Source organism: Peromyscus leucopus, chromosome 5 (assembly GCF_004664715.2).
Source record: "Peromyscus leucopus breed LL Stock chromosome 5, UCI_PerLeu_2.1, whole genome shotgun sequence".
NCBI lineage: Eukaryota > Metazoa > Chordata > Mammalia > Rodentia > Cricetidae > Peromyscus > Peromyscus leucopus.
Window position 1 is genome coordinate 48,879,818 of NC_051067.1, and position 27,852 is coordinate 48,907,669.

Below are 27,852 nucleotides of genomic sequence, written 5' to 3' on the forward strand. Positions count from 1 at the left end.
CCACCATGTGGTCCCTTGATCAAACTTAGGCTATCTGGCTTGGCAGTGGGCACCTTTACCCACTGAATCATCTTGCAGGCTCTATACATTCTTTTTTATAATAGAAATTTTTCCAATGATATATTTGGGATTTATTTTGAAGTATGAAGTAGGGAGGACATTTGTGTAAGATTATCTCCTTTTCCTAATAACATCTGTTAAACACTTTATTTTTCATTAATTTTTTTCATTTTATATGTTTATGTGTTTTTGCTTGCATGTATATTTATATATCACGTATATGCTTAATGACCACAGAGGCAAGCGAGGGCTTGGGATTCCCTGGAACTGGGGTTACAGAGGGTTGTGAACTGTCACATGGGTGTTGGGCATTGAACCTGGGTCCTCTGTAAGAGCAACCTGTGCACTTAACTGTTGAGCCATTTCTCCATCCCTACATACTTTATTATTTCTCAGTGACATGAATGATGCATAAGACAATGATAGACCCCAGACCCAGGGTACTACCTTCTCGAGTGGGTGCCTCAAGAACCCAGACTCCGGTCCAGTTGATGCAAACAGCAGGAGGTTTATTGAAGCAGCTGTATAGTCGGGCTCTCCTTGTCCTGAGGGCAAGGTCCGCATCTTACTGCAGCCACATAGGTACTTTTAAAGGAAAAACCCACAAAAGCCACAAGATTACAATTCCCATACAATTTTGTTTTGATTGATTTATGTCTAGAGGCTAATTTCACAAGATCATGGCCTGATCACAGGGTGGGTAGAGTCACGTTGGCATGCACATTCTTCCCGAAACCTCAAGGGGGTATCAGGGTAGGAGTGAGAGTTACACAAAGATTACAGTGGTCTTTCCTGGAACACTTGCAATTATCTCAGTCACAGTTGAGCACATCTCTTAATAGAAATCTCTTTACATTGTTACATTGTGGCAGGGGTGGCTGAATCAGTTTGCCTTTGGACTAGCTTTTTTAGTTCCTCATTCTCCTGGGGCTTGGGGGGTGTAAGCCTGAAGGGTTAGGGTCTTTCAACAACCTGTCCTGGTTAGTTTTTTTGTCAAATTGATAGAAGTCAGGGTCATTTGGGAATAGGGAGCTTCAACTGAGAAAATGCTTCCATCAGATTGGCCTGTAAGGAAGTCTGTGGTTGATATGGGAGGGCCAAACTCACTGTGGGTGGTACCTCTCCTTGGCTGATGGTCTTAGGTTGTATAAGGAGACTGAGTAAGGCATGGGGAGCAAACCAGTAAGCAGTATTCCTCCATGGTCTCTGCTCAGTTCCTGTCTCCAAGTTCCTGCCTTGGCTTCTCCTTTGATGGACTGTAACCCATAAGACAGATATAAACCCTTTCCTCCCTAAGGTGCTTTTGATCATGGTGTTTTATCACAGCAATGGAACTAAGACACCCAAAATTCTGTAGTCCTTTCCAGAAGTCTGTTCATGTGGCATTACTATATTGTTTGCTATAGCTTTAGAATAGTTTGAATGACTGGTAGTTCTTTTACCTAGAACTTTTCTGGCTATTCTGATGTATTTATTTTCTATAAGATTTTAAGGGTAAAAAATCTTACATAGCCAGGGGGTGGTGACTCATAGCTGGGCGGTGGTGGTGTACTCCTTTAATCCCAGCATCAAGGAGGCAGAGGCAGGTGGATCTCTGAGTTTGAGGTCAGCCTAGTCTGTAAAGAGAGTTCCAGGACAGCCAAGGCTGTTACACAGAAAAACTCCTGAAAAACCAAACAGTAACAACAACAACAACAAAACCCCAAAACTAAGATTTTAAGGGCATAAAATTTTACACAGCCAGGCAGAGGTGGTACTGCACACCTTTAGTCCCAGAACTCGGGAGGCAGGGACAGGCAGATCTCTGAATTCAGGCTAGTCTGGTTCGGGGTGGCGAGAGCTACATACTGAAACCCTGTCTTAAAAAACAACAAAACAAACCAAAAAACCAAAACAACAACAACAACAACAACAACAAAAAACCCCAAAAACAAAAAAGATTTTAAGGATCATTTTTTTTTCTAAAATAGGAATTCCAGTTTGTTGTTTTTGTCACAGAGTCTTGCTATGTAGCCCAGGCTGACCTAGAACTGATCTCCTAGGCTGGCCTCAAACTTGAGGTCCTTCTACCTCAGCCTTTCAAGTATTGGCATTACAGGTGTTCATGACCACACCAGCATTCAGTGTTGTTGACTTAAGAACTTTCCATGAAAAACAAAACAACCCATCACTGGAAAAACTCATCTAAATGACAAGTTACATTCCAATCTCAGAGGTGTTCATCTTCACATCAGTGACTAATGGTAAAAGGAAGAAGAAGTAGAAGATTACTGCTTGGGACTTAAACGTGGACTGTTAACAGAGGGAAGGAGTTTTACAACCCAGGCTCCTGAGGATTTTTCTAGGGATGCACATCTTTGTTTTTTTTTTTTTTTTTTTTTTTTAACCTACCTTTGATGTATATGAAGGGCTGACAAATAGGCAGGGCATTTTGTTGTATTTACTTCTGTTTTGATTGAGGGAGGAAAGAAAGAAAAGTTAGCTCTTCTGCTCTACTTCAGAGGAAATAATTAGCTTGTTAGGTGAATCCAGATTATTTTATTTTATTTTATTTTATTTTTATGGTTCTGGGGTTGAACCCAGGACTTGAGCACCATGCTAGGCAGGGCTCCACTTCTGAGCCATTCCCTCACCTGAGCATTGGTTAGTGTGTCAGAGTTACACTTGAGATCCCTCACCTGAGCACTGGTTAGTGTGTCAGAGTTACACTTGAGATCCCTCACCTGAGCACTGGTTAGTGTGTCAGGGTTACACTTGAGATCTCTCACCTGAGCATTGGTTAGTGTGTCCAGAGTTACACTTGAGATCCCTCACCTGAGCATTGGTTAGTGTGTCAGAGTTACACTTGAGATCCCTCACCTGAGCATTGGTTAGTGTGTCCAGGGTTACACTTGAGAGGGTGTCATGCATTTAGGGAAGATTTCCTTTCCTCAGCTTTGTGTGTATCCCACCTGAAGAGGTCTTAGGAAAGGGGTATGCTGATCAGGCAGTTAGATTGACCTTGGACCTTTCCCAGAAATTAAGGTATTCTTTTTTTTCTTGATAGGCGGCCTTGTTTGCACTCCAGAAACTCTTTGAAGAGAATTATGCTCCTCCCCGGCCTATCTTTGTAAGTTCTTAAATATGTGCATGAAAATCCTCTCCCTCTAAGAAAATTCCTTTACAGTTAGGGTTTTGTTGTAGGTTTTCTCCCTCCCTGGAATGATAGAATATCTTTCAGAAACTACCCCTCTGTTCACCTTCCTCCCATCAATAGCCTCTTTCTTACCTCTGGAAAGATAAGGAAAATGAACCTAGAAGTGATTGGTGGAGGACAGGCTGTTCAGAAGAGACCAAAGGCTTAAAGACTTGGTCTCCTTAGAGCTCACAGAGGGATGGACGTGGGCGTGTGACGTCTAAGGCTGTCATTCTTCCTCAGTCACTTGGCATGTATCCATTCTGCCAGTGCTCTCCCTCGTGAAAGAACGAAAAACTTTCACTTGTTTGTTTCTGTCTTTGTGACTGTATTCTTTACCAGAGTCTATATTGTTGATCTGTTACATTGTTAATTCAGATTTCTGGGACCATTGTTGATAAAAGTGGACGGACTCTTTCTGGCCAGACAGGAGAGGCATTTGTCATCAGCGTGTCTCATTCAGACCCTTTGTGGTGAGTGGCTCTTTCTTTTGGGGGCACTTGTACTGGGGGCTGCACAATGTGGCCTCAGAGAGGCCTTGCTTCTGTTTTCCACTGTGCCATTTCCATGATGCACTAGATTTCCTCCAGTCTTTCAGACTTTACTCTAAGGGCTTCAAGGGTACTGTAATAAACGGGCCACGTGACATCAGGAGAGTTCTCATACCTTCTGGGCAGTCAAGTGTTTGCCTCCGAGTCTGCTTATGCTTTAACACTGCTTGGCTCGGCAGTGCTTTAGGCCACTGCAGTCAGTTTACACTTTCAGAACAGTGATTGCAAGTGTTAAGGCCATGTCCCTCCCTATTTGTGGGACAAGTGGAGGCACTCCAGAGTAAAATAAAGTAGGAATGTTAAAGGTCAGGTTTTTATCTCTTAATGGAGGGTATATAGAAGTTAACAATCATGTGAAAAGAGTTAACATATGAGAAACTATTGTTTAATGATTGACTGTTAACACAGACTCTTTGTTAACAAAAAACAGTAGAATCCTGTGTTATTATTAATTCATCATTTATTGAAATCTGGCTATGTACTCTGGAATACTGGCCAAGTGAAATAGTCCACATTAAGAAGAAACCCTTCACTAAATAAGAATGTAAACCATGGCTCACCAGGTAAAGGTGCTTGCTGCTAAGCTTGGTGACCTGATTTGATCACCAGGACTCACATGGTAGGAGAAAATCCACTTGTGCAAGTTGTCCTCTGACTTCCAGATGTGCATGCCTCCCTTGTGTTCCCTCACCCCAAAAGCAAACGGTAAGATGGATGGTGCTGTATAGAAACAGTGAAGGAAATGGCTGTACGTAGTGGTGAGTCCTTGTAAGATTCAGAGATGGCTTTTAGACATGGTAACATCTGAACTGTGTTGGAAGACTTGAGCCGGAGTTTGCTAAGCAGAGAGACAGAATACATGGGTGTGCCAGAGTGACTTAATGTCATTATGAGAACTGAATAGTTGATAAGAAATATCCATATGTGATGTTTCTTTTGGGCTTTATTAGAACCCCAAGAACTGAGTGGACATTACTTGCTGTTATCTTTAGGTACTTGCGGTTGAAGACTGCTTGGCTGGGTAATAACAGTGGAAAAGACAAATTAGCATTGGAACTAAGTTTGGAAAACATTCAAGCATCCTTACTAGAGATAGCACAGCGATTTATAGCATTAATTTTTATATGTTGAATCCAGGTGACAGTAGTCTTGATTACTTGATTACTTTTTTGTTGCTATGATAAAACTCTACAACCAAGACAACTTATAAAAGAAAGCACTTAATTTAGGGCTTACAGTTTCAGAGGGTTAGAGTTCATGACCACCATGGTAGGGAGAATGGCAGCAGGCAGGCATGGCCCTGGAGCAGTAGCTGAGAGTTCCCATCTTGAGACACTAGGCAGAGGATGATGAAAGTCTTAAGAAACCTTGAAGTCTGCCCCCAGTGACACTCCTTTTCCAACAAGGCCAGACCTATACTTTCCCAGTTTCACCAACTGAAGCATGTGAGCCTCTGGGGGCCATTCTCATTATAACACCACAGTGACCTACCATGAAAGCCACCGAACGTACTAGTAAAATGGCTAAACTAAAAAGGTCTGTTCAGGTGTAAGTTAACCATGCATTGGACCTTGCAGTCCTCTTTTTATATGTTTGTTTTTGAGTCAGCGTCTCCTGAAGCTACAACTGGGCTCAGACTTGCTGTGGCACTGAGGAGGCCTCCTTCCCCTGCCTCCTGAGTGCTGGGATTACAGACATCTGCCATTGTGCCTGGACTTGGACTTAGCAGTCTTTTTTTTTTTTTTTCTGAGACAGGGTTTCTCTGTAGCTTTGGAGCCTGTCCTGGACTAGCTCTGTAGACCAGGCTGGCCTCGAACTCACAGAGACCCACCTGCCTCTGCCTCCCGAGTGCTTAGCAGTCTTAAGGGAGATGTGAGGATTGGTTGAAAATCAGTGATCAGAGAATCATACTTGCTTTAGATCAGGTACAGGCTTATATAAACAACAACAACAAAAACATGGAAAGCAGAGTTTTCTATAGTCATTCCCTGCCCACACTTGCTCCAGGTTTCCCTGTTAACAACTTGCCTTGGTGTGGTATGGTATTAATACATTATTAACCAAATACTAGTGTATATTAGAGCTCACTTTTGTACATTCTATGGATCTTCCCAAATATGCAGTGACATGTATCTGCCATATTCATCTATTATAACTTGTATAAATAAATATTTTGAATGAAAGATGATGTTTCTGATACCTGCTTACTGTTTTTCCAGCATTGGATTAAATTGTGCTCTGGGTGCCGCTGAAATGAGGCCTTTCATTGAAACAATTGGGAAGTGTACAACAGCCTATGTCCTCTGTTACCCAAATGCAGGTGTGTTTGGGGCAGGGTGTTGCACATGAAGAATGGGATATATTTAAGTCATGATAAATGGGGTAATGTCTTGATTTGGAGAATTGGTGTTGTAGGGTGTGTGTGTGTGTGTGTGTGTGTGTGTGTGTGTGTGTGTGTGTGTGGTGTGAACATATAGGAGAAGAGGGAAGGAGGGAGGCTCAAGTGTGTGTATTTGTTTGAGATTCAACATGATTTTGCAGAGAGAGAGAGAGAGAGAGAGAGAGAGAGAGAGAGAGAGAAAGAAGGGAATTTGGCTTTATGCTAGTGCTTCTCCTTGAAGAACAGTTTTGCTCAGTTAGGGCATGACTTCGGGGAATTGGTCTAGTTATGTCACTAACCAGAGTTTTGCCATGGGAATATAGCCAGAGAGATGTCAAAATAAGAGGGATCCCCTCCCCAATTCGTTTATTCAGCAGAACAACATTTTTGATAGTAGTAGGTGTTGTTATGTTCTAAAAGCTAAGATCTAGTTGATGGCACATAAAAATTTCAATGATATTTGTAGATCTCAAACTATCTAGTAAATGTTGATAATTTGGTCTAGGCTGGCCAGATTTCCCAGGGGATGTTTTGAGTACTATTCAGCTACGTAGGGCTAAAAGTCATTTTCTGTATTTTTTTTATCTGAATGTATACATTAAAAAATTTAAAATAATTTTGTTAGTGTGTATGCATATGATCTATATATGTGAGTGCAGTTGCATGTGTCATGGCATGCATGTGGAGGTCAGAGGATAACTTTTGGGAATTGGTTCTCTCCTTCCACTGTGGGTTTTGAGACTTGAACTCAGGATGTCAGGCTTGTGCAACAAATGCTTTTATTTGCTGAGGCATTTCACCAGCCTCAAATATATACATTGAAAAATGCATAAAAAAGGGTCTGAAGAGATGCTTCAGTGGTTGAGAGCACTTGTTCTTGCCAAAGACCCGGATTTAATACCCAGCATCCACATGTTGACTCACAACCATCCATAACTCCAGTTCTAGGGGATCTGACACCCTCATCTGGGCACCAGGCACTCAGGTGGTGCATAGGCATAAATTTGAGCAAAACACATATACCCATAAGTAAATCTTATAAAATGCATACTATATTTTATTTTTCTTCAGTAATTAGGGGCAAGGCAAGAATCCAACAGGAAACTAGATAATCAGAGGGTAAAAAATAAGGTTATACTAAAGAGAGATAAACATTTACTTTAGAAACAAAAATGTCACAAGCCCTAGGTTAAAGATATACATGGGGAATAGTTCAGATACTATGAAACCTTTTATGCTGTCTGAAATACAGTAGAAGCATTTACCTTAAAGAAGGCTGGTTTTTCTTGTTTTTTGTTGCATTGCATATCAGATGTTCATTAGTTAGAAGGCTGCGGGAGTGTGAACAGGGTGTCTTCCGCACAAGCAGTTTTGTAAGAAGAATGAGTTTATCTTGTAGTAAGGGGCTTGGAGGTGGAGATTGGAGCACTGTTCCAAATGGGAGTGAACTCTCTGTTTAATATGAACAAGAAAATGAATGTTCTCCAGATTTTATTGTTGTGATGCTATCTGTTATATCAGTACTGAATTATTATTCACTTTGTAAGTAATTAAAATTTGAGTGTCAATACAGAATTGTATAAGTTTTAAAGTACTTAAGTATTTGTTTAGATACTTTCGAATAATGATTGAAATGTCCTTTCTCAGGTCTTCCCAATACTTTTGGTGACTATGATGAAACACCATCCATGATGGCCAATCACCTAAAGGTCAGGGATCCATTCATTTCAGTTCTGAAGAGACAGATACAATGTTCTTTTAATTAATTACTTAATTAACTTTGAGGTCCAGTCTGCCTTGCCTAAGCTGCTCTTAAACTGGCCGTCCTTCCGCCTCAGCCTCCCGAATAGTTGGGTTTATAGAGGCATGTGCCACCATGTGTGATGGAAGGTGGTATTTAGATTTAACGTAATTTTCCCTCAAAATCTAGTATATAAGTAAGAAAATAAAGTTTAGGTACTCTGAGTTAAAGTAGTGGAAGCATAAAGCAGAGCTTAGCTGGATTACTTAACTGGATTGATTGATTGATTGAGGCAGTGGTATCTGTTGGAAAATTCCCAGTGAGGTCCTCTCCAGAGTAAATGAGTCATGGCTCTCTACAATGTCCCTTTTGCAAAACTATCAAATAATGACTTTCCCTCTCCTTCACTTCAAACTGCTGGGTGGGTGGACTAGATGTCCATTTGGCTCCATGTTGCTATCTGCAAATCCTCCCTCTCTTGAATGTACTTGCCGTCTTTGAATCATGAGGCTGAATTACCACTGCTGTTGCTCAGTGCACTCATCTAATGATGCCTGTTCCCCTTCAGTTTTTGAATGTTCAGCTCCTGGCTCACTGATGCTCCTAGACTGTTTCTGAGTCAGTTCTTAGATTCCAGTATCCATTCTTTGTTTCCATTGAGATAGTCCCTGGTTTTGAGCTCGTGATTCTCCTGCCTCGGTCTCCTGAGTACCGAGATTATAATTTCAATTATCTTAAGTAGATAGTCTTGGTGCTCTGCTTTCTCAGCCCCTTTATTTCATCTCACTTTTCACTCACTAGCCTCGGCTTGTTCCAGACCCTGCTGATCATCATGGCACCTTACCCATGTGTTTGATGAAACACTTGAAACATGGCTATGTGACAAAGGACCTTCATTTTTTTATTTAAAAAAATTTTAAATTAAATTGAAAAACTGACACTCATATGTTATTTGAAAATGTATTGTCCATTTCATATTCATTCTTGTCATATGGGTTAAAAAAAAAAACTGTTTCATTTAGTCAGATAGGCAAATAAAATGTCTACTGTGTTTCAGACAGCATAAAAGTTTTCATAGTATCTGAACCATGTCCCATGTGTCTTTTACTTAGGGCTTGTGACATTTTCCAATCTAAAGTAAATATGTTTATCATTCTTTAGTATAATCTTAGTTATTCAGGAAATATAGAGTGTAAATGCTCTTTTGCTGAGTTTGTTTTGGTAAATTTAGAATTCAGATGAATTCACTTTCTCTAAGTACAGGACTTTGCCATGGATGGCTTGGTGAATATAGTTGGTGGCTGCTGTGGTTCGACACCCGATCATATCAGGTAATGGCTACCTCTTTTTTCTTGCTTTAGAAGGACAGCTAAGCGTTCTTTGGTGAAGCACATAGCTCCGTTAGATTCTCTCCTCCAGAGAAAAAGCAGTCAGGTGACCAGCATCTGGAGGTCTAGAGGAATATCCTCTTTGGTGCTGTGTAGTCATTACTTATTCATGCTTTCCAGGGCCAGCGTGAAGGAAGGAGTAAAAAATGACAGTGCTGTTATAGACACGTTTATCCTTATAATTTGTGGTTCTCAGAAAGATTGGAATTCAGAGGATGTCGTTTAGGACTCTGCCATCTTTCCTAGAGTGAACAGTGATTGTGTTTTCAGCCAGCCCTTACTGTTCCATGTATGTGCACATAATATATTTCTTTAGCTAAGTTACCCAATACTTTTTTTTTTTTTTTTAAACTGCTTTTCTTGACTTCTCTGATAGAATTTTTGGATGGAACTTTCTATGTAGACCAGGCTGGCCTGGAACTCACAGAGGTCTGCCTACCTGTCTTTGCCTTCTGAGTGCTGGGCTTAAAGATGTGTACTTACACATCTGGCCTCTATGATAGACTTTTTTTTTTCAAATTTTTTTTTTGAGACAGGGTTTCTTTGTGTAGCTTTGGAGCCTGTCCTGGAACTCACTTTGTAGACCAGGCTGTCCTCGATCTCAGAGATCCACCTACCTCTGCCTCTGGAGTGCTGGAATTAAAGGCACTCACCACCACTGCCTGGTGACTTTTTTTAAAAAAATTGATTTATTTTTATTTTATGTGCATTGGTGTTTTGCCATGGGTGTCAGGTCCCTTGGAACTGGAAGGAATTACAGACAGTTGTGAGCTGCCATGTGGGTGCTGAGAATTGAACCCAGGTCTTCTGGAAGAGCAGTCAGTGCTCTTAACCATTGAGCCATCTCTCCAGCCCCTATGATAGACTTTTAATAACTATAAAGTTACTATATATTTGTTTTTTTTGGTGCTATTAATTGAACAGGGTTTTGTATATACTCATCATCTACTCTAGCACACTATACCTACATCCCTATTTTTAATACATCTTTTATGTTAAATCTTCATCAGTAGTTGAAGTATTGTATCTTTGGATCACAGATTGACTCTTCATTTTTTAGTTCACTTCCTCTTTAACGGAGAAGTTGTTTTAGCTTGTGTATTTGTAGGTTGATGTACTTACCTATATAACTTCTGCTTTTACTTAGTCACCATATACTAATTTGGAGACAATAGAATGAGCAGTGCCTACAGGTCCTGATAAATAAATAGAGAAAGCTAGATTTTTGTGGTTTATCAAACACATGATTCATTGAAGTTGACAATGTTGAAGAGACTAGATAACTGAAACCCGTTTGGAGGAACAATTGTTTTTAAGCATTCAAGCTCTGTTTCTCTGTCCATCCCCTGTTGTATGCACAGGACTGTCCTCTCCCACTGCCAGCAAACAGGCCCAGTCCCCAGTTTACTGTTATTTCTCGGAGCTCCAGGCTTCTTTTTGAAGTTGTTAAGCGGTTGATTAGATAGCAAGGGCATGTTTATGTGTGGATTTGTAAAGGTTGTCTATCTGTGGGCTGGGGAAGGGAAGGGCTTGCAGTGTGTCTTTGTGCAGACCTCCAAGCTTGTGTCTGGGATGGTGGAAGCAGCACAGGCAGCACTGATGAGCTTTCTGTTGCTGAGGAAATTGAAGGATGTAACTGCTGCTGTACATTTAAGTAGGCATATCATTATGTGCATGGGTATATTGATGCAGACTTACTTCATAGCCGGAAATTAGCTTACTTAAATTTATGTTGCTCTGAATTAATGAATATAGTGTTTTCTCTTTTAACTTAGGGAAATTGCTGAAGCTGTGAAGAAGTGTAAGCCTAGAGTTCCACCTGCTAGTGTTTTTGAAGGACATATGTTACTATCTGGTAAGTCTGAGGATGTGGTTTTGTTTTAAAAGCCATCTGTAGGATGTGTTTAATGTGCTTGTGTCTAAGTGGTAGTAATATTTATATCAGGAAGCTTATTAGGTCAAAGAAGAGTGCTTATTTTTCTTGGCACTTAGGTAAATTTTACTAGAGAATTGTTTTTTTAAGGATGGGGTAGAAAGATTTATTTCAGGGTAAAAATGAATGAAGGCTGGGTGATTTGCTCATGTACTTCCCTTGTTTCAGTGAGAGTCTGTGGGTTTGTCTTTGCTGCACAGTGATAGCATACCCTTGTCCCTTGCCTAACAATTTTAATGGTCAGTTGTTAGGAATTATTGAAAATTCTAAATGGCTAAGGCCTAGTGCTTTGTAATGGCAACAGTGTCTTCCTGGAAAATTTCATTTGCTTCCAGATATTGTTAGAATCTTACATTTGTTTGGGTCTTTATAATTATTTGTATATTTATTTTCTGTGTGTTTCTTTTTTCTTCTTTTCCTTTTTTTTTTTTTTTTTTTTTTGAGACAAGGTCTTTTTAGCCCAGGCAATCCTGGAACTCATTTGTGTAGACCAGGCTGGCCTCAAACTCAAGGAGATCCACCTACATCTGCCTCCTGAGTGTTGGGATTAAAGTCATGCATCACCATGCCTAGCTTTTTTACTTTATTTTATTTTCCTGAAATAGTGGTGTATTAAGACAGGTCTCATTGTGTAGCCAAAGGCCACCTCAAACTAACAATCCTCCTGTCTCCTCTTTCTGAATGCTAGGATTACAAGTATGTGCCACCATGTCCAATCTGAAAAACACTTTGTTAACCTGTGTATAAACAGTGAACAAGAGAAGCACTGCTTCTGTATCTGATTCATCCTTCTTCCTAGATCAGAAGCACTTGTTGAATGCCATTAGGTCACACGAGCACTCTCAGTGTTAGTGGTTGTCATCCCTATTTGCCTGGTACACAATCCTCCAGATTATGTGAAAGGTCAGGGGCATAAGACTCATTAGCAATGAGAAAGTCAGAAGCTGGAACTGTAGAAAGTGATTGTTTCCTGAGTCTGTGAACAAATGGCCTAGAATATCTGCATAATTACCCAGCCCATTCATAATCTTCCTCTTGCTCATATTAGCTTTTTCATATAATGCTTTGGCAAAGGACTCAAAGGCCATTTTCTTTTTTAATGACAGCTCTGATAGCTGATGCTAATTTTGTGCTTCATTTTTATGCTAATTAAGGCAGAGATCATACCTGATTTGTAAGCCAAAAGGTTGTGTGGGCACTTGTCTCAGATTGTGTGATCATATAAGTGATGAACCCAAGGCCATGTGTCTCCAGAATCTGCCTCTGGCAATTCAGGGAGACTGCTTCTTAAATTACTTTAAAAACAAAGCAGTTTGAGAACCTTTTTACCTGAGTATAATGCATCTACATGCATTATCTGATACTTGCCTCTGAATTATTAGCCTGTGCCAGGGAAGAAGCTGTTATTCCTTAGTAAATAAAGCAATAATACACCAGAAGCCCAATCGCCTGCCTTGGGTGCCTCATGTTGGAAGACCTGCCACAGTGACTCCTGCTCTCCACCTGGGTCCTCCCTCACCATCCAGTTTGGCAGTGCTAGTTTCAGGTTCAAGGTCTCAATGAAAGAGATGGAGTAACCCTCCCACAGTCACTGTTGATGGGACCTTCCACATACGCTGTTGATGGGGTGAAGAAATTTACTCCATGCAGCTGCAAGCTGATTTCTGATAGAAAGCAATTTTTTTTTTCTTTGAGATAGAATTTTGCGTCATAGCATATGCTGGCCTCAAAGTCCTACATGCTACAGAGTTCTGGGATTATAGTCGTGAATCGCCATGTCTGATTCAACAATCCTTTTTGTTTGTTTGTTTGTTTGTTTGTTTTTTCAAGACAGGATTTCTTTGTGTCCTGGAAATTGCTTTGTAGACCAGGCTGGCTTCGAACTCACAGAGCTCTGCCTGCCTCTGCCTCCTGAGTGCTGGGACTAAAGGTGTGTGTTTTGTTTTTACAGTACTTTTTATTCTTTGAGAATTTCATACAACATATTTTTTTAACATATTTACATAAATCCCAACTTTTCTAATAACTACCCTTTCTACTCTGCCATCCCTCCCTACCCAATTTTTAGTTTTCTCTCTATCTTAGTTAGGGTTTCCATTGCTGTGAAGAGATACTATGACCATGGCAACTCTTATAAAGGAAAACATTTAATTAAGTAGCTTACAGTTCAGAGGTTCAGTCCATTGTCATCATGGTGGGACATGGCAGCATATAGGCAACATGGTGCTGGAGAAGGAGCTGAGAATTCTACATCTTGATCTACTGGCAACAGGAAGTGAACTGAGACATTGGCCATATCTTGAGCATAGGAAACTACAAAGCCTGACTCCACAGTGACACATTTCCTCCAACAAGGCCACACCTACTCCAACAAAGCCACATCTCCTAACAGTAGCACTCCCAGTGAGCTTATGGGGGCCAGTTACATTCAAACTACCACACTCTTCAACCTTCCAGTTGGTGTGGCCTAACTAGTTTGACTCCTCTTTTTTTTTTTTTTTTTTTTTTTTGTTTCTAGACAGGGTTTCTCTGTGCAGCCCTGACTGTCCTGGAGCTCACTCTGTAGACTAGGTTGGCCTAGAACTCACAGAGCCTGCCTCTTCCTCTCAAGTGCTGGGATTAAAGGCGTGTGCCACCATTGCCTGGCTGCACATGGGTTTTGAAAAGGAAAGTGACACACACTCCATTTACCTCTCTTTCCCCACCTCCTTGTTTCCCTATTTCCCTAGCAGCTGTCAGATGCCAGTAGCTTCTCAGCTCATGGTGAGATTTGGTGCCCACTTCCCCTCATGTAGCCCTGAATGAGACATAACAGGCTCCTCTCCCAAGGCTTAGGAGTTTTCAGGGGGAAGTGGGGCAGAAGGATATAGCTGCCAGAAGTTGTGGGTAGCATCACCAAGCAGGATTTTCCAGACACAACAGAGTAGATGCATGTATGAACTCAAAGCAATCAGAGCAGCATGCACAAGACCGACTCAAGCTCAGTCCCCTTTTGATTTGAAGCCTCACCATGGCTTTCACCCCAGAGTGGTAGTTAAGTAAGAATGATGGTGACTTTTCCTTTTCAGAGGCTGTGTGGGCCAGTGCACTATGGGTGTTTGCAGCAGAGAGCTCTGATCTTCTCTCGGGAGATCTGATTGTAAGCACAGTTGCAACAAGTAGCCTTTCAATGTTCAGAAAAGAGTGTGATCTTGTTTCCCTTCAGATCTCTTATCCCATCTGCTCAGATGGGCTTTGACATTCTTAATGAAAATACTTTGTTTCATGTCATCCATGTGCATTTTCAATATTTTCTCAAAATGCTTCTCCTTTTAAGGTCTAGAGCCCTTCAGGATTGGACCATACACCAACTTTGTTAACATTGGAGAGCGCTGTAATGTGGCAGGATCTAAGAAGTTTGCTAAACTCATCATGGCAGGAAACTATGACGTGAGCATCCTCATGAAACCCCCAGGGCATTGCCATGACTCTGGGTAGACTGCATGTCAGAAACGTGTGTTTGTTCTGGCAGGTGCTATTGCAGAGCTGCTAGAAGTATGTGAGGGTGCTGATGGCAGCTGGCAGTGGGTGGGACTGCTGGACGATGAGGCCTTGAAGACTTGAAGCTGCTGTTTCTGGTCAGAAAGCATGACATATGGGGCATGGGGTGAGAAGACTGGGAGGGATCCAGCTTCTAGTCATTCATTGTTCCGTAAGTTTGGATATTTGGGAATACTCTCCACTTTGGCTTCTCAGAAACCAATCCCATTATTTTAAATTATGTATTATATATATGAACATTTTGCTTACATGAATGTATGTGTGCCATGTATGTGACTGGTGCCCACGGAGACCAGAAGAGGGCATTGGATCCCTAGGAAATGGAGTTACAGATGATTGTGAAATTCCATGTGGGTGCTGGGAACTGAACCTGGGTCTTCTACAAGAGCAATAAGTATTTATTTATTTATTTTCAAGACAGGGTTTCTCTGTGTAGCCCTGGCTTTTCTGGAACTTGCTCTTTAGACCAGGCTGGCCTTGAACTCACAGAGATCCACCTGCCCTGCCTCCCAAGTGTTGGGATTAAAGTCATGACCACTGCCTGGCAACAAGAAGTATTTTTAATTACTGAGTCATCTCTGCTGCTCCGAAAGAGAATTCTTACTCATCTGACCACATCAGATGCTTGCTGAGGAAGGTATTGTTAATCCTGTAGATCAGCACAAAATGAAAGGCCCTTGCCTTGAGAAGTCTGCATTTTTAAGCTGTGTAATACTATAGATGAGTCAAATTTAATCCATACAGAGCATGCCTAAACATCTGGATAGATTTTTATTTTTCTACAAATATGATTTAAAAATGGAAGAAGATGGTTTGAGGTTTTGGGTTTTTTTTCCCCTGTGACTTAAATTCTTTCTTTTTTATCCTGGTGGTGGTGGTATATACCTTTAATTCTAGCACTGGAGAGGCAGAGGCAGTTGTATCCTTGTGAGTTCAAGTTTAGCCTTGTTTATAAAGTGAGTTCCAGGGTAGCTGGGGCTACACAGAGAAGCTCTGTCTCGGGGCGTGGGGGGGATTTTTTTTTTTTTTCTTTTTTGAGCTGGGGCATAGTGGTACTACATGTCTTTAATTCCAGCACTGGGGAGGCAGAGGCTGGCAGATTTTTATGAGCTCAGGCTGGCATGGTCTACATAATGAGAGCCAGTCTTAAAGAATATGTTTTTAAAAATTATTTTGTGTGTCTTTGTGTATGTATGCGTGTATGCTTCTGTATGTATACGTGTGCATCCTGAACATTCATGTGCAAGCCACTTTGTGCATGTGGAGGTCAAAGGACAACTTGTAAGAGTTGATTCTCTCCTTCTACATTTATTTCTTGGATCAAATTCAAGTTGTCAGGTTTGGTATCAAGCACCATTACCAGATGAGCCATCTCGTCATCCTTTGAGTTTTTATGATGGTTTTTTAATTTCAGGATCTGAATAGATTTAAGTGTTTTTTAAAAAATATACTTATTTTATTTGTGTGTGTATTGTGAGTTTATGCACATGTGTGTGTGCATGGGAGTCCAGAAAGGACATTAAATCCCTTAGAGCTAGAGTTTGAGGGATTCTGTGGGAAGCCTGGCCTGTTAGCTGTGTGCTGAGATCAGAACTCAGGTCCTCATGGTTGTGCATTAAGTGCCCTTACCCTTTGGACCATCTTTCTAGCCTATAGATTTAGGTGCCCAACCCCTCAAGACAGGGTCTTACTATGTAGTTCTGGCTGCTCTGGAACTCACTATGTAGACTAGGCTAGCCTTGAACTCACAGTGATCAGCCTGCCTCTACCTCCCAAGCGTTGGGATTAAAGGGCCACTATGCCTAGCTTAGATTTATTTTTTAGCCATGCAGCACCACCATTTGTTTCTCATCCTTTTTGGAATTGCTAACCACTGTTTCCTGGCATCCCCTGATGTCTTTCCTAGTGCAGGTGTTGGTTGCCTGCTGCTCTTTTTCATCTTGTTGCTGTTACTCCTGCCATGTACTTCCATCTTGCTTGTCCTCCAGATCTGGAAGTTCTTTTTGTGAGTAGGATACAGTTCAGCTTCTTGATAGGATACAGTTCAGCTTCTTGAGGCCGTCATCTGTTGTCCCCACCTGTGCTTGGAGCCTTACCATCTTGATTTGCCCCCTGAGCATTCTGGATGGTTGCTCTGCCCTCATGCGTTGGCCCTGTGCTTTGAAGGGGAGAGCACTGATAGAGCAATGTTAGGTCTGATGTCTTTCTCTTAAAGGGATGATGCCATGACCCTGAGCTAGTTGGGGAGCACTCTACCTTCAAGCACTTGTTCTGTGACTGATGAAATAGGTCAGATAATGGCATCTGTATTTCCCAGGTCTTTGGAACCTCTGTTGATAACCTGCCTCCTCTGCTTCCTCCAGTCTGTTCTTCCATTGGTAGGATGAAGACTTTTCCTCTCAGGTCACACCACCTTTGTTAAAGTTGGTTAGCTTTCATATCTGATTTAGATAACCTTGGTATTTGATCCCCACACTGGTTATCAATACTTGTTTGTGTTGTTTTTCAATGTGACAGAATTGTGTGCCTCCAACTAGATATAAGCCCTTCAAGAACAGGGGTCGTGATGTACCTTTTTTATTCCTAATACTGTTGATAACATCCCTGATGCTAAAAACCACCCCCTTCTCGCCTGTGCTGGGGCAGAACCCAGTATCTCATGCTTGCTAAGCAAGTGCTATAGCCACTGAGCTGCAGTCCCAGCTCTGCCTCCCTGCCCTGTTACACACACACACACACACACACACACACACACACACACACACACACACACACCCACACACACACCCACACACTCACTCTTGAACCTAGGGCCTTGATTGTGCTAAGTAAGCACTGCCACTAAGCTGCAGCCTAAGCACCTAAGCACCTGAAATCCTGTTTTTAGACAGGGTCTTACTGTGTATCCCTGGCTGGTCTCAAACTCAAGAGACCTACCTCTGCCTCCCCAGTGCTAGAATTAAAGACCTCACTGCCATGCCCAGCCTGAAAGCCATTTTTAATTTGTACTTTTTGTGATCCTTTGGGCTGGGAGTATAGTTCAGTCGTAGAGCTCTTAGTTATCCTTGTTAACCTCTTTCTCTGTGTAGATTTGTTCTCTGGCATATGCCCAATGGCTTCTTCCTGTTTATCACAGTGAATGACAGATTCCTTCTGTGTGGTGTGTGTGTGTGTGTGTGTGTGTGTGTGTGTGTGTGTGTGTGTGTTTTGTGTGTTTTTTTTGGGGGGGTGAGAGGCAAAGAAAAATCAGGCTAGCAGCAGTATCTATTACTGATTTTCCCTTTGCTCATTTATTGGGCTACAAAACTATAATGAAGACTCAAACAAGTGTCTGTGTTATGTTTGTTAGGAGGGCTTGGAGAGATGGCTCAGCAGCCAAGAGTATGTTAGGCTTTTGCAGAGGACTGCCCATTTGGTTCCCAGCACCCACATAAGGCATCTCACTTCCCCCTGTATTCCTGTTCCAGGGGAATCTTACACCTACCTTCTTCCGTGGGCACCCTTGGGCACATGGCATATACTCAAACAGACACACATTTATAAGCAAAATAAAAATAAATCTTTACCTATGTGGGTAAATATTGAAGGATTAAATGAGTTTGGATGGTTGCTCTAAAGATCTTTCTTGAAAGAGCTAGACTTGAGCTCGGTTTAAACCAGTGTGGAAGGAAAGGTGATTATGTTGCTAGCAATGATATTATGTGATGTGTGGCACAGAGGTGATACTTGTCTGGGTAAAGTGTCCAGTGAGGGCCAACCAAGAAAGGCATTAGGGTGAGAAGGTGTCGTTGCCTTAGAGGCTCAAGAGTTTAGATCCTTCATGCTAGGAAGCTGCTTTGGTGGACTCTAAGCAGTGAGGTGAGGTGTGAGAGGGTTAGTAGTCTAGGGTGAGCGTTGGGGAGTAGGGGACAGGCCTAGAGTCAGGGAGCCACCATGTCTATTTCAGTAACAAAGGGCCTCTGAGGGTGGGAGGAATTACTCTTCTTAGTCTCGTCTCCTAACCATACTTCTCCCATTCCTCCTCTAGGAAGCCCTGAGCATTGCCAAAGTCCAGGTGGAAATGGGTGCTCAGGTGCTGGATATCAACATGGACGATGGCATGCTGGATGGTCCCAGTGCAATGACCAGATTTTGCAATTTTATCGCCTCTGAACCTGACATCGCCAAGGTTGTACAAGGTTTATACTCATAAAGGAGGTTTACCCGGTTGCTGTCATTCATTTATTTAGCCTTGTCTATCTGTCCTCTCAGGCACTGCTTCTCTTTTCTTACATTGAAAGTACCTTTGTTTCTGATTCTGAGCTTCCTTATTAAGCAGTCTGTTCCACCCAGAGCAGATTTTAGAGTAATTGGGCTTGGCTGTTGACGAGGCGTCTTGGGGAAGTAGGTTTCAAGGGAACTGAGTTTTGTCTCTTGTCTGGAGTGTGAGAGTTGACTGTTGTATCTCAGAGGGATGCGCTTAGCTGTTGCTTCCACACTGATTCTATTCCTACCACGGGAAATGGAGCTCAGTGAGGGCTTCCTTACTGTTAGAAGAGACCTTGTTAGGCATAGCAGATTAAGACAGTGACATCTAACAGGGTTACATGAAGGTATTCTGTCAGTATTTACACTTGTTCTTTAAAGGGTAATGTTAGGGGTTGCAGAGCTGCCTCAGTAGTTAAAAGCACGTACCGCCCCTGTGGAGGACCTGGGTTCAGTTTCCTGTCCTTACTTCTGGCAGCTCACAATTGCCTATTAACACCAGCTTCAGGGGGATCCAGCTCCTCTGGCCTCCACAGGACCCCCAGACAGACACAGATCTAGACACATTTAAAAATAACAATAATAAAATTGCTTGTTTGTTCTTGAGACAGGGTCTTACTGTGTAGTCCTGGCTGACCTAGAACTCACAAAGATTTGCCTTTCTCTGACTGCTGTAAAAACTAAATGTTACAGAAAGGTGAAAGGCTTTTGTATCAGTCTTTTAGAATGTTCCAGAGGATTTAAGCTAAACCTTTTTTTTCTTTGTCTATGTAGCCAAGGTTGACCTTGAAATTCTGGCTGCATCCACACTGGTGTTTACCACCATGCTGGGAAGGACTTTTAAGGGTTTTTTGTTTTAAAGAAACTGTTCCCAGAGTTGCATATCTTTAGGTTGAACTGTCTTTTTTTTAAAATTAGGCTTTAGTAAGAACTTAACAAGAAGCCTGTAGTAAGCATTAAATTTTATTTACCCATCTTCTATTACTAAAAGCCCTTCCAGTTTTCTAGGAGTAAACCTTTTAAGATTGACAGGTTCAGAGCAGCTCAGGTTTATTCTGAGTCAGTCTGAATCAGAGCTCTGGGGAAGAAGTCTGGATCTCCTTAGAGCCAAGTACACTCTTCCTCATCTCTAAGGTGAGGTGATCAGACCTGCTGTGCTCAATACTTTGATTGTGATGGTGAGAGTCTCTTGTTAACTGAAGGATCTTATGCACTGCAAAGAACTTGTTACTCAGTGCTCTGACTTGCAACAAATGACCTTTCTTCCCTGTTTTTAATCTACTATTAAATTTACTGGACATTGGGTGTGGTGGCGCATGCCTTTAATCCCAGCACTCAGGAGGCAGAGATAGGCTGATCTCTGTGAGTTTGAGGCCAGCCAGGTCTACAAAGTGAGTTCCAGGACAGTAACAGAGAAACCTTGTCTGGAAAAACAAAAACAAAAATGGACAAAAACAAATAAAAATTTACTGGAGGCCAAATTTAGGTCAGTAGGATAGAATCTAAAAATATGCACCAAGCAGAGAGGGAAAGGCAGGAAGATCGCAGTTGGAGACTAGCCTGGGCTACATAGTGAGACCCCAAAGACCCTGACTTTAAAGACCCAAAGTATGAGTAGTACGTTTTCACCAGCAGAGTTGGAACACCAAACTATGAGCTCTTTCAGACACTGGCCTGGTACTTACCTGCCATTGCATTTGACCCTTTTTTGGGGTAAACACTTTATTACTAGTGTGCTAAGGAAAGCAAGATTGGAAGAGTCCTGTGTTTAAATGGTGTCTTACATCCTGTGCTGGCCTGGAAATCACTGTGTAGTTGAGGATAGCCTTGAACCTTTTAATTCTCCCGCCTGTGTCTTCCATGTGCGAGGATTAGGCTTCTGTCAACAGTTTGTGAACTGAGGACCTCCACAAGTACTCTACCAACAGTGCTACTTTCCTAGACCTCCCCGCCCATATCACCCTTTAAAATGGTACTTTTTTTCTGTGTGTATTTATGGTATTGGGACACAAAACCAGGGCCTCGCACATGTCAGGTTCTCTGTTGCTGAGACAAACCTACCCCTAGACTCCTTGTTCTTTTTGTTGTTCTGTGTTCTAGCCTTTCCTGTACTTTTGTCTTTACTTGTTTAAACATTTATCTTGGTAATGGTGAAGCCAAGGACCTGTTTGCCTTCGAGGGAGGGAGTCAGTTACTAACTGACTGCCCTAAATAATAGTACTAAGTCAGCTATCCTGCCATATTTATTTCTTTGTGGCAGTGAATCATCCTTTTACCTTTCTTGGAGCAGAGGCTGGATTAGTCCATGGTCTCTCATATGTTCATTTTAGTTGTTTGTTTTGATTATTAGCAATTACTATTTTTGGGGGGATTGGGGACTAGATATGTTTTTCCTTTCTAATAATTTTTTTTCCTGCTCAGGAATTTGTTTTTATAAAGAGAAGATTTAATTTGAGTACCTTGGCCAGAGGGATCTTTCCAAAGAGCAAGACGCTCAACCTTAATATGAGTCTGGGTAGAATGCTTGAATAGTCGAGCAGGTGTTTGTTTGCCTTAGGGTTTAAGTGCTTGGAAGTGTAAACTAGGCCTAAGCCCATGAACTGCTCTCTTGGATTCTCTGTCTTTGAGTTATAAATCTTGGCCTGTGTACATATTCTCTTGTGAGCTGATCTTACTATAAATATTTAACTTTAAGCTTAAATAAGTGTTTTAAAATCCTATTTTAACACCCCAGATTTATTTATTGTTCCTTAAAGAAGCAATAGAGTTTTGTTGGGAACCATTCAGAGGGGACTTCTGGTGACTTGTGCCCTGTGATCTTCCTGTCTTTCTGTCTCAGGTGCCACTGTGCATCGACTCTTCCAATTTTGCTGTGATTGAAGCTGGCTTGAAGTGCTGCCAAGGGAAGTGTATAGTCAATAGCATCAGTCTGAAGGAGGGGGAGGAGGACTTCTTGGAGAAGGCTCGGAAGATTAAGAAGTTTGGAGCTGCTGTGGTCGTTATGGCTTTTGATGAGGAAGGACAGGTAAGTGGTTTCTGTTGGCCTGGCACTGTTGCCACCCAGTGAGAAAGCATTGGGAGAAAACCAGGTCTGAAATAGCTGTATGTGTATACACACAAACACGTACATGTGCTTATCTGTCCACTCAAGTTTACACATATATTCATAATACACTTCTGAAATCTGATATGTTGTACAGTCTTTACACCAATAGGGAAGGGTTAAATTATTCACTAAGTTGCTGGGATAGACAGCTGGTTTTACATTTGGAAGAAAAAAAATAGAGTCCTGACTTAATTCATTTTGTGCTGCTGTAGTAGAATACCACTATCTTAGTTTCTTTTCTATTTTTATGGCAAAACACCATGACCAAAGCAACTTAAAAAGAAATCATTTAATTTGGGGTCATGATTGCAAAGGATTAGAGTCCACATCTTTCATGGTAAGGAGCCCGACAGCAGGCAGGCCTCCCTTTTGAAAGCCCACACCTAGCGACATGCCTCCAACAAGGCCACACCTCCTAATCCTTCCCAAACTGAGGACCAAGCATTCATATATATGAGCCTATGGAGGCTAATCTCATTCAAACCACCACAACCACAAACTTGGTAATTTTAAAATACTGTAAATTTATTTGGCTCACAGTTATGGAGGCTAAAAAATTGAGAGCTTTTTGGCTGCTTTGTCCCTTAGTGTGGGGGCAGAGAAAAGGTGAGGAAGAGCAAGAGAGGGTGGAACTTGGTTTTATAAGAAATCCACTTTTTGGCAGTGAGCCCATCCCTTTGACAACATTACATATCTAAGAAGGAAAAGCCCTCAAACCTAGTCACTTCTCCCACTTTTAAATTCATTATATTTTATGTGTGTGAGCGTTATCTCTGCAGTATGTACATGCCTAGTACTCACGGTTGTCAGAAGAGGATGTGGGATTTTCTGGATCTAGTTATAGATGGTTGTGAGCTGCCATGTGAATGCTGGAAACTAAACCTCGGTACTCTGTAAGAGCAGCCAGTGCTCTTAACTGCTGAACCATCTTTCTAGCCCTGCTAGGCAGTTTTTAAAGGTCCCACCACTCAGCGCTAGCCTCACATCCTACTATATTCTAAAATAAAATAAAAAAAAAATTAAAGATTGAAATGTAAAAAATCCTGAACAATATATAGGAGATCATTAAAATTTTCATGTAGAAGCTATTGCTGATCTCAAGATGTGAAAAAGAAAACTGATGAATCTTTTCACATAGAAATTAAAACTTTATGTGGCAGAAGATATGGTATTATTAGTAAGTTGATGTAGTTTCTGTATGTCAGAGAACAGAATGTCCCTAATAGAATGGACAGAGGGATTGAATGGCTAACTTTCATAGGGGTACAAACAGACAATGAGCCTGTGAGGAGATACCATGGTTTCTAATGCTTAAGGGAATAGTGAAGCAGTAATTAGTTTTTTTCATCAAAGAAAAAAAAATGAGAAGATTGATAAATGGCATCTCACATCTGTGCTGCAGAGCCAGGTGGAGGCCATGGAAGCTGTACATATCATGGTAGTTCCCAGTGATACATATGCATTTGTTTTACAGTACTGTTCTTTATAGGTCATGTTAACTTTCAGAAGTACGTAAGTGTCCATGGGATAGTTTATTGATAGTTAATCGATAAGCAGAAAAAACTCCAGTGCTTATGATGAACCCTTTCCTTGAGATCTTAAGATAGGTTGTATATGTAAAGCCACATGCTCACTTCCATTGTGGTATTGTGGTAGTCAGAAATTGACACAGCCGTCCATTACTTGAAGAATGCTTACGTCTTGGTATATGCCACATAAGATAACTTGCAGTATTAAAAAAGAATGTGATGATGAAACTGTGTGAGGAAGTAATTGACATGATTTAAATTTTATTCAGGAAGCATTTATGTAGATATATATATAAGTCTGTATAAGCAGAAAAAAATTGGCAGGTGTCAACTAGGGTCGAATAGTCTACCATGGGGCATATTGACTGTAAATGATATTGTCTATATTTTTGTATTTTTGAAATAAAATTGTTTTGATTAAAATGCTATTACTTTCATACAAGATACATTTTTGTCTTGAGAACAATTGAAATAATTCCAGAAGAGTACCAAAGAAAGATGGTTATCATTAACTTACATTAGACCTTAGTTTGTATACCCAGTGGGCACAGCACATAAGTCAGTTGTTTTTCCTATCATCCTCTACCCTAGTCCGCATACTTCTACTCTTGTCCCTGTCTCCCAGGGTAATTCATTTTAACTGTGGTTCTTGTCAGCACATACACTACTGAACGGTGTAGAAGCCAAGCCGTGCTGTACACAGTGATTGTTTTTCCTTTCCTACTTTCGTTAGCATCATTTCCACATTCAGATTCTGCTAGTCTCTCCAATATCAGATAGGCAGTATCAGTCCAGACATCAAATGGAATGCCGTTTGAATTCCCCTCCCCTTTTTCCTCCCTCTCTCCCTTTCTTGTTGGGGATTAAACCTGGGGTATTGGACATGCTAAGCAAGCACTGAGTCCTGTCGTTTGAATTTCTTGAAGAATTCTCGGAGTCTTCAGCAGGACCTTGGATGGCTACTTAGTAGGCTGACTGAGTAGCTATTGCTATGGTTTTTATTATTGTTGTTTGTTTGTTTTAATTATGAACCCAGATTCTTCATTGAATTTGGAGAAACTGATGCTGTTTTCTAGTTGAGTATCTTGGATTTTTGTGGGTGGTATAGGTTCATTAAAATGAATTCTGTCTCTGGGAGACTGAAGTCTGGAGGGTTTGTTTTTAGTGGACTTTGACTTTAAAGAAGGTGACCTGACCTCAGACTTCTTGTTCTGACCTTCTCTGAACTTTGCTTAAACCTGAGGTCAACTTCTGTATTTCAGGTCCCTCCTTTTTAGTGGCTTCAATAGATAACTATCCCTGGGTACGATGACATGATTACTTCTATTCTTTGCCTTTCATTACAAGATGGCTTATAAATGCCTTGTGTCAGAAAGAGACATTCCCAGAATAACTTCAGAGATTGTTTTTTATGGCAGGGATAAGAAGAGCCCAAGTCCTGCAGTGTTACCATCACACAGGAAGAAGAGCAAAGCATGTAGGTGACATACTGCCCGAGCTCAGTGCTCCAGCTTCTAGCACACTCTTGGGATTTCCCTCTCTGAGTGGGAGTTGAGTGGGTCCCTTCACCCCCCACCCCTGTTAGAAAGTGCTCTTGTTTCATCCAGACCTTAATATTTGCCACTGCAGAGTAGGGTTTTCAACAACTCTCTAAAAGGGGTCAGATCTTCTCAGTGTTGGCTGGGTAACATCACTAAGGGCTTCTGAATTGCTGGAACCAGCCTCAAGATGCTGATTCAGCTGGTTTAGGGTACCATTACTATGAAACAAACAAGCAAAAGGCCCTCATAGCTGAGAACTCTGCCTGATTAACAGATCCTTCATTCTGTTCTGCTGAGCTTCACGTGGGTCTGTGAATTCTTGAAGGGTAACCGAGACTGACCAGCATGTGAGTTTTACAGTGCCAAACATGATGTACGATAGGGCCTGCTCCCCACAGAGGCCTCTCCCAGACCTTACTCTGAGGTCTATTTCTTTACTTGATGGCCAGAATCTAGGGACTGTTCTTGGGCCAGAGACTAGGCCAGATGTCAGGAGAACAATTTGACAAGGGCCTGTAGAGAGGTTATAGGGTATTTGCTCTATCCCTGGAAGTGAATTCCTGTTGTGAGAGCATGTCTATGATGTTTTAGTTAGGGAGCTACACCCCATCCCACTCTATACAGTGCCCAAGTTGGCTCAGATAGAAATTACCAGACTGTGCGTGCGTGCGTTCTTTCTTTCTTTCTTTCTTTCTCTCTCTCTCTCTCTTTCTTTCTTTCTTTCTTTCTTTCTTTCTTTCTTTCTTTCTTTCTTTCTTTCTTTCTTTCTTCTCTTTCTTTCTTTCTTTCTTTCTTTCTTTCTTTCTCTCTTTCTTTCTTTCTCTCTTTCTCTTTCTCTCTCTCTCTCTCTCTCTCTCTCTCTCTCTCTCTCTCTCTCTCTCTCTTCTTCTTCTTCTTCTTCTTCTTCTTCTTTTTTTTTTGAGACAGGGTTTCTATCTTTGTTATAGCCCTGACTGCCCTGGAACTTGCTTTGTAGACCAGGTTGCCTTGAAGTCACAGAGATCCTCCTGCCTGTGCCTCCCAAGTGCTGGGATTAAAGGCATGTGCCACTGCTGCCTGGCTTCAGACTGTGCTTACTTTATATTATTATTTTTTTAATGGCTACAGTAGACATTTATTTAAAGCGAGGCATCTGCAGAGCAAATATTTCTTAAATTGTGATTCAGGTTGAAACAACCTCATAAAAATATGCTCAGACCAGGCACATCCACAGATCTCAAACTACAAGATTATTTCTTTGCCCATTCTTACTTCTCTTTCCCAAATAACCTCTTTCAGATAGGGTTCAAGGTCGAATTTGTCCTCCTCATATTTTGTCTACTGTTCCTTAGGCAAGATCTGATTCCTCCTGGTCAGGTCCAGGGCTCTCTTAATTTGAAACATTCTGTCATTATAAAGATCCTCAAGAAGCCTTCTTATGGCTTCTTTCACATCTTCAGTCTCGCATATTGTATCATCTCGCATTACCCCCAGTTTGTTGAATCCTGCAGCATTATAATACCTTTTTCGAAAGCATCCAGCCACTTGCTTGACACTGCATCAGCAGGTCTGCCCACCGTTTTGACCTGAGAGTCAGATTGTGCTTTCTTATTTTCCAATCAAATGAGGTTACTGAAGCTAGCTCCCTGAAGTTCATCAAGTGTCTGGTCAGAACCAGTTCTTCAGTAGCCTTACTGCTCCTCTCCTAGAGTGGGATCTTCCCACCATGCAGCTCCTTCGTATTTCAGTGAGATCAGTCATGTTTCAAGAACATCTGTTTCCACATTGATTTAGAATTGACCCTCATAATTATTATGTATTCTTATGAAGTGATAGCCAGCACAGTAACGTAGCCTTACCTTTCCTGTACTATACACACTGTACTTCTTCCTACACATGCATACCTATGTAGTAAAGCTTGCAAGTTAGGATCAGTGAAAAATTAACTAACATTATACTGTACTGTCCATTTTTCTCAAAATACCTTCCTGTACTTTTCACGGTTTTACTTACAGAGAGTGCTTTATAGCCTCTGATTGGTGTATCCCCCTTGTCAGCATCACCAGTCCTGTGCTCAGCACTGAGTAAAGGATTGTGGGCCAGGTGTGGTGGTTTCTTTATTTCCATCACTTTAGGGGCAGAGGCAGGTGGGACTCTGAGGGTTCTAGGGTATCAGCAAATTTCAGGTCATCCAGGACTGCAGAACTGAGACCCTGTCTCAAATAAATGAAGAAAGGATTGTGTGAGCATGTATTCAGTGAGTAGATGCTAGACAAAAAGATGACTCATGTCCCAGGTGGGATGGAGCAGGAGATGTGAAGTTTCTTCACACTTTTCAGAGTGGCATGAAATTAAAAAATTAGGAACTGTTAATTTTCACTTAATATTTTTAGACTACAGATGACAGTGGGTAACTAGTACCATGAAATATGAAAATGTAGGTAAGAAAAAACTACTGGTTTTTCTTCTGCCCACCTCCAGAGCATATAGGATCAACAACAGTCAGAAATTCTGAATGTAATTTGATGGGTATGCCGTTTGGGGATTTGATCTGAAATGAGCTTCCTTGGCAAAGTTGAGAAACACTTTGTAAAAGTAGCATTCATTCACTGCCTCATTCATTCCTTCAACATAGTTTTGAGCACATATTCTAGCAGGCCCTGCTCTGGGCTCCGGGGATCAGT

At 41.4% G+C, this 27,852-nt stretch overlaps 1 protein-coding gene across 2 annotated transcripts in view; it reads left to right on the forward strand.

The window, feature by feature from the left end:
• The window catches only part of Mtr (5-methyltetrahydrofolate-homocysteine methyltransferase), an 85,864-nt gene that overhangs the window by 17,994 nt on the left and 40,018 nt on the right, over positions 1 to 27,852 (forward strand). For both annotated transcript variants that reach the window (XM_028859680.2, XM_028859672.2), the window contains exons 7-15: positions 3,107 to 3,169; positions 3,614 to 3,708; positions 6,006 to 6,106; positions 7,814 to 7,875; positions 9,171 to 9,238; positions 11,071 to 11,150; positions 14,545 to 14,657; positions 18,796 to 18,936; positions 21,853 to 22,038. In XM_028859680.2, coding sequence (XP_028715513.1) covers positions 3,107 to 3,169; positions 3,614 to 3,708; positions 6,006 to 6,106; positions 7,814 to 7,875; positions 9,171 to 9,238; positions 11,071 to 11,150; positions 14,545 to 14,657; positions 18,796 to 18,936; positions 21,853 to 22,038 — 909 coding nt within the window. The remainder of the gene's footprint in view (positions 1 to 3,106; positions 3,170 to 3,613; positions 3,709 to 6,005; positions 6,107 to 7,813; positions 7,876 to 9,170; positions 9,239 to 11,070; positions 11,151 to 14,544; positions 14,658 to 18,795; positions 18,937 to 21,852; positions 22,039 to 27,852) is intronic.